Genomic DNA, 7,214 nt, shown 5'->3' with positions numbered 1-7,214 from the left:
CAAATTACCACCACAGCACCAATTGGGGGGACATCCCCAAGTTTTGGGGCCCACACTACAAGAAAGACATTGAGGTGCTGGAGTGTGTCCAGAGATGAGCAACAAAGCTGCGGAAGGGTCTGGAGCACAAGTCTGATGAGGAGCAGCTGAGGGAGCTGGGGGTGTTCAGTTTGGAGAAGAGGAGGCTGAGGGAACACCCGAGCACTCTCTACAATTGCCTGAAAGGAAGTTGTAGCAAGGTGGTGATTGGTCTCTTCTCCAGAGTAAGGAGTGATAGGACTTAAGAAAATGGCCTCAAGTTGCATGAAGGAAGGTTTAGATGGGAGATGAGGGAGAACTTTTTCCCTGAGAGGGTTATCAGCCCTTGCCCCAGGTTGCCCAGGGAGGTGGTGGAATCCCCATCCCTGAAGATATTTAAAGCTGTGTAGCTGAGGTGCTGAGGGCCATGGGTTAGCGGTGGGCTTAGCAGGGTGAGAGGAAGGGTTGGACTTGATCTTAAAGGTCTTTTCCAACCAAACAATTCTATGATCCATCCAACCACCCACCCATCATTTCAGGTACTGGTAGGATGCAAAGGACAATCTAACATCAGCGCTGCACAGCTCAAGCCAGACCTAGAGCTCATTTTTTTCCCAGTTCCCTATATTTCTTATGTTTTAGCCCCCCGAAAACAAGCTCAGCGCCCGACACGCGGCTTTCCCTGGAGCACAGCTGTCTCTTGGGCAGCAGCCTTCCTGAAGCAGCCGCCCCCACCCCTCAGCTCCTGGGTGAGCCCGGTTTGTATCCCTACCAGCCCGGCCTCACCTGACAGCTGGCGCCGGTGCCGTTGCAGGGCAGGGCTGTCCCGGAGGATCGCCGCGGGGTGAGAGAATGAAGAAGCCGGCCGTGCGGCAGCAGGATGGGGCGGCAGGACCTCCCACGCGCTGACGGGCCCCCGCCGATGCTCCCGTGGCCGCTGGCCCTCCTGGCCCTGAGCGCGTGCTGCCGCTGGGGCCTGGCCGGCGGGGCGGGCGGCACGGTGGCCCAGCAGCATGCCGCCCCCGCCACCCCTTCCTCCTCCTCTGCCTCATCCTCCTCTTCCTCCGGCCGGCCGCCCCTCGACTGGCTCCTCACCGACCGGGGACCCTTCTACCGAGCCCAGGAGTACGTGGACTTCATGGAGCGCTACCGGCAGGGTTTCACCACCAGGTACAGGATCTACAGGTGAGTGGCCACGGGCGCCCCGGGAGGGAGCTGCAGGGTGGGGGCTGCGTGGGGCACGGCGCAAAGGAGATGGACCCGCTCGGATCCCTGTGAGCAGAGCCCTGCTCATCTGGAGAGATGTGAGGGACTGCTCTCCCAGGGATGGTTGTGGCATGGCTGGGACAGGTGCCAGGCAGGATTTGCCTCAAGTGGGAGTGGTTTGGTGTGCAGGTTCAGGTAGGATCAGTCCTTCTGGTGGGAGGCACAGAGTGATGCTCATTTGCCCTTTTGCTATGCACAAAACCATTTCTGTGCTGAGTTACTGAGCCTGCCTGGCCTGCCAGACACCTGAGGCTGGGATGCTGCTGGGGCTCACAAAAAGCCACACTGACTGAGCTGCTGCTGGCAATCCCCAGTGCCATCATCCCACAGACCACGGTAGCAGGATGCTACATGCTGGGGACTGGTGCTGGTGGGGGGGTTATTGCTGGTGGAGAACCAGGCTTGCAGTGGTGGCATCTGCTGACTCCAGCAAAGGGCCACTCCATGACAGCCAGCTTGGGAAACCCACTCCACTGCCTTTCAGAGCTAATTGGGGCTTTCACCTCCTGCTAAAGAGCCCTTTCCCATCCTCTGCTCACTGGTGCCAAGCCCTGGGGGGTTTCCAGCAGTTATCTCCCTGTGGAGCTGACGTGGGTGCCTTGTTATGCAGCCCAGCACCCCCAGAGAGCTCTTCTCCCGACTCACTGCCTTTCCTACGCACTGCCACTGCCATGCTTGGGGACCCACAGCCTCTGGAGATGCAGCTGGTGATGGTGGTGGGACGGGAAGGAGTAGCTGGAGGGAGAGCAGCTGGGTTGCACCTCCTCTGAGGCAGAGCCTGCTAGCAGCCTTTGGGGCTTGCTTCACCTATGGGATGAGGGGAATTGGTGCAGGGCTCCTGGCCCCTTAGCCCCACACATCCTAGCACCCAGGAAATCAGCATCCCTCTCTCCCTGACCCCCAGCTCCACTCCTGGCCCAAACATCCTACTTTCTGGACACAAAAGTCATGATGGGAGGCAACCTGAGATCCACCGAGTCCCTTGGCTCATTTATACCCATCCACCCCTTCCTGCTTCTCCCTCTCATCCTAATTAAACAGTCTGAAAGCCACCTCCTGGTTTTAATTAGAGCAAAATGCTGAAGGTGGTGCTGAAAGCAGCCACTGGTTGTTTACAGGCCCATTGGTTGCTTCAGGCAGCATCAAGCCCTCCCCCCAGGGCTGGGCAATGCTGAGGGGACTGGTGGGGCACAGTCATAGCCCCTGGGGCTATGAGGGGACTCATTACTAACCCCACCACATCCCAGCACCTCCAGCTTCCTACAAAACACTGGCAGCACTTAAAATCACGAAACCTCCAGATGTTGGATTTTGCCCCAGACTCATAGGGATGGGGCTGGAAGATGACTGAGGTTGAGCCAGCCCAACGGGCTGGAAAAGGCTTTGCCCCTGCCCTGAGCTGTGATTAATGCCTGCCAGAGGTACCTGATTAATCGAGATCAGGCACCTCTGCTGCTTGTTCTTTGTTATCACCATCGGCAGCTTAGGGAGAGATGAGGATCTTACGTCCTGGCTGGATCTATAGCTGATGAGTGCATGCAGCAGGCACTTCACCTCCACCATGGCAATGGGCAAGTCAGGATGGTCCCAATGGGAGTTTTTCCACCTCTTGAACCCCTTCCCTGAGGCGGACAGCGGAGAGGACAGTGCTTATGTGGCACAGATGGACCGTCTTTGAACTCTCTCCCCATGGCCACTCTCCTTCCACAGAGAGTTTGCTCGCTGGAAGGTGAATAATTTGGCCTTGGAGAGGAAAGATTTCTTCAGCCTGCCACTTCCCCTGGCCCCCGAATTCATCCGCAACATTCGTCTGCTGGGACGCCGGCCCAGCCCCCAGCAGATCACCGACAGCCTCATCAAGAAGTATGGGACCCACTTCTTGCTGGCCGCCACCCTGGGAGGTGAGTGCTGGTGGGTGCTCGCTGCCCTGGCACTAGGCAGCACACAGAGGAGAGAGGGTGGGAAAACAGCAGGAGAAATCGGGGTAGCCCAGCAGCCCACCAAAAAACCATTGCATGTTCCTCCAGGAGAGGAGTCCCTGACCATTTTTGTGGACAAGCGCAAGCTGAGCCGGAGAGCAGAGCCCCCTGGAGGGGCTGGGAACAGCTCGGGGGTCTCGTTGGAGACCCTGCACCAGCTGGCAGCCTCCTACTTCATCGACCGGGAGAGCACACTGCGCCGGCTCCACCACATCCAGATCGCCACAGCTGCCATCAAGGTAGGCCAGGGCATGAGGGAGAGGGCAGTGTGGGGAGACAGCAGCCCCTCAGTCAGCTGAGACCCTAAAGCAATGTCACACCCTGGGGATGTGACAGGAAGGAGAGGGGAAAGAGGGGGAGAGCGGGCAAAGTTAGGACATCTGTGTTATTTATGGGAAATTGGGCACGCTAATGAAGGCACATTTTTCAGCAGGCTGCAGGCAGGATTGCTGCCTGTCAGCAAGCCAATTAGCAGGCAATTAGTTCTCCTCTCCAAGCATCGACTTGCTATGGGGAGTGGGGCACAGCAAGGCTGGTCAGGGGTTATCTGCCACACTTTGGGTGGGGTGGCACACACCCTGGCTCCTTTTCTGTCTCCCTGACTGCCTGTGGGTCCCCCCCTTAGGTGACCGAAACCAGGACAGGACCACTCGGCTGCAGCAACTACGACAACCTGGACTCAGTGAGCTCCGTCTTGGTGCAGAGCCCCGAGAACAAAGTGCAGCTCCAAGGTAGGAGCGGGCTGGTGGGGACGCGGTGACGGACGAGTGTCACCGTGGGATGCTCATGGGTGCGCAGGACAGGGGTGCTGGCCCGAGATGCTGCTTTTAATTTAAGGGCTGGAGAGTAGGAGATTAAAATAATCAAAGCTGGGCAGGATGAGGTTGTTGCTTGTCTGCCAAGAGGAACCAAGATCAATGCAGAGCCCAGACGAGTGGCTCCACAGCAAATTGATATGAAAACCACGTGGGGGTGGGAGCCCGGGGGAAAGAAGGCTCGCTCTCTCTCCTCGCCCTGGTGATGTTTTTGAGGTGCTCCATGCGTGCCCTAACACTCTTGGGGCTGCCTCCCGCTCACAGGGCTGCAGACGGTGCTCCCATCCTACCTGCGGGAGAGGTTCGTGGCGGCTGCCCTCAGCTACATCGCCTGCAGCTCAGCTGGGGAGCTGGTGTGCCGCCGCAGCGACTGCTGCTGTCAGTGCCAGCCCACCTTCCCCCGCTGCAACTGCCCCGAGGCTGACATCCAGGCGCTGGAGAGCAGCCTGGCCCAGCTCCGGCGAGCCTGGGAGAGCCACCACAGCCAGTTCGAGGAGTCAGGTGAGGCTGGGGAGATGCCACTAAACATCTCCTTCCCTGCAAACCCTCCTCTGGGAGCCAACTAAGCTGGGCTCCAAGGCTTGATCCAGGGTGGTCTTCTCACCATAAAGAGCTGAGAGGCTGCGTGGAGGAAGATTGCCTCCAGCCCTACCTTCACCACTTGCTCTCCTGGCACTATTCCTCTCCTGTCACAGAGGAGTTTCAGGGCCTGGTGAAGAGGCTCCCTGGGGACCGTTTCCTGAACAGGACAGCCATCTCCCACTTCTGGGCCATGGACCTGGACGTCCAGCATCGCTACCAGCAGCTGGGCACCAGCCTGAAGCTGCTCTCCAGGAAAACCCACCGACTCATCCAGCGGCTCTTCAACCTCAGCAAACGCTGCCACCAGCAACCTCGCTTCAAACTGCCAAAGGAGAGGTAGGGTCCCACGGCACCCCTGACCCATACCAGGACACTGCCCAGAGCCCCAAGGCAGGGCTCAGACCCACAGCCCACCTCCCAGTGGGCTGGGACTGGAGGAGCTCCTGCTGTGCCAGAGGGATGCCCAGGGGTGAGCAGGCAGCGGGGGCAGCCATGCCATCCTGGGATGTGGCCCTGAGAGGTCAGGTCCAAGCCCAGAGGTGGAAAATGGGGCTCAGTTCAGGGGGGTTACCAGTGCAGAAAAATGAGCACAGGTGTGCAGCTCTTCCATCCCTGCGGAGAGTCAGTCATACCCCAAAAGATACCATGTAAGCATCTCCTCCCGTGTGTCTTCTCCACCAGGTCCCTCCCATACTGGTGGAGCCGCGCACAGTCGCTCCTGTACTGCAGCGAGACCTCTGTGCCGGGGACCTTCCTGGAAGAAAGCCACAGCTGCACGTGTCCCTCCGAGCAGCCCTCCTGCCAGGGCTCCATACCGTGTGCCTTGGGCGAGGGGCCCGCCTGCGCCAGCTGTGCCGAGGACAACAGCACCCGCTGCGGGACCTGCAACCATGGCTACGTGCTCAGCCAGGGCTTCTGCCGCCCCGAGGTGGCCGACTCACTGGAGCACTACCTGGGGCTGGAGACAGACCTGCAGGACTTGGAGCTCAAGTACCTCCTGCAGAAACGGGACAGCCGCATCGAGGTGCACTCCATCTTCATCAGCAATGACATGCGCCTGGGGAGCTGGTTCGACCCCTCCTGGAGGAAACGCATGCTCTTGACCCTGAAGAGCAACAAATACAAGCCCGGGCTGGTTCACGTGATGTTGGCCCTCTCCCTGCAGATCTGCCTCACCAAGAACAGCACGCTGGAGCCTGTCATGGCCATCTATGTCAACCCCTTTGGAGGCAGCCACTCAGAGAGCTGGTTCATGCCCGTCAACGAGGGTGGGTTCCCAGACTGGGAAAGGACTAATGTAGATGCCTCTGCCCAGTGCCAAAACTGGACGCTCACCTTGGGCAATAAGTGGAAGACCTTCTTTGAAACGGTCCACGTGTACTTACGGAGCCGCATCAAGTCTCTAGATGACAGCTCCAACGAGACAATCTACTATGAGCCCCTGGAGATGACAGATCCCTCCAAGAACCTGGGGTACATGAAAATTAACAGCTTGCAAGTCTTTGGCTACAGCCTGCCCTTTGAACCAGATGCCATCCGCGACCTGATCCTTCAGCTGGACTACCCCTACACCCAGGGCTCCCAGGACTCAGCCATGCTCCAGCTGTTGGAGATCAGGGACCGGGTTAACAGATTGTCACCCCCTGGCAAAACCCGCCTTGACCTCTTCACTTGCTTGCTCCGCCACAGGCTCAAATTGGCCAACAACGAGGTGGCAAGGATCCAGTCCTCCTTGAGAGCCTTCAACGCCAAGCTGCCCAACGCGGTGGAGCAGGAGACGGGCAAGCTGTGCAGCTAACAGTCGGGGCTGCTTGGCTCTCAGAGCAAGGGGCAGCAAGGCGAGACGAAGGACTCCCCAGCGAGAGAAACAAAAATAACCACCCTAAAAACAGTGAAATGAAGGCCTTACTGCGTGCTTCCATGGTACACCCAGCAACCGGCCCCAGGGCCGCAGGGCTCCAGCGGACGGAAGGCACCTGTGGGGCTGCGGAGGGATGGCTTGCACACCACAGACGCGGGGGGATGCACCGATGGCCACGGGCCATGTGGTTCAGCCAGAGGCAGCTGCTGGTCCTGCCAGAGTAGACGCCCAACCCACCACAAGGATCCTCTGACCAGCAGCAGCCTCCTCAGCCCCCCAGCTTTTGTAGTCTTTTTAAGAGATGTTTGTACCAGCGCCTTCGCTGCTGCATCCCCTCGCAGTGTGAGGGGCCCACCCCGCAGGGCCCCAGCACACCTCTCCTGGGGCCTCTCCACCAGTGCCTCGTGCCCACTGTGGTACCGAGGCATCGTCACTCCTGGTGTGGGAAGGACCTGGCACCTGCCCCATGGACGCTGCCATCACGGACACAGGGGGAGATCTCTGGGCTGCAATTCCTTACAAAAAACAACCCCAAAACCTAAAAAAAAAAAAAAAAGAAAAAGAAAAAAAAGTTTTATTTATGTATTTATTTATTGGTTCTGTTTGGGAGGGGTTTTTTTAAGCCTATTTATTTGGGGAAGGACATTTCTTGTCAGCGGCTGCACCCAAGAGACAGCTCAGTAAAATGTATCT

General features: G+C 58.4%; 1 protein-coding gene across 1 annotated transcript; it reads left to right on the top strand.

Moving 5' to 3' along the window:
* The first annotated feature begins 898 nt into the window (after nt 1-898).
* Nucleotides 899-6,482, top strand: BRINP2 (BMP/retinoic acid inducible neural specific 2). The gene is made up of 7 exons (XM_062003852.1): nt 899-1,203; nt 2,995-3,185; nt 3,312-3,502; nt 3,889-3,994; nt 4,343-4,579; nt 4,774-4,996; nt 5,342-6,482. The coding sequence occupies exons 1-7, from the start codon at nt 899-901 to the stop codon at nt 6,456-6,458; spliced, it is 2,370 nt and encodes a 789-aa protein (XP_061859836.1). The 3' UTR covers nt 6,459-6,482.
* Nucleotides 6,483-7,214: the final 732 nt, after the last annotated feature.

The sequence above is a fragment of the Colius striatus genome, chromosome 10 (assembly GCF_028858725.1).
Source record: "Colius striatus isolate bColStr4 chromosome 10, bColStr4.1.hap1, whole genome shotgun sequence".
Taxonomy (NCBI): domain Eukaryota; kingdom Metazoa; phylum Chordata; class Aves; order Coliiformes; family Coliidae; genus Colius; species Colius striatus.
This window is presented reverse-complemented; position numbering and strand designations above follow the sequence as displayed.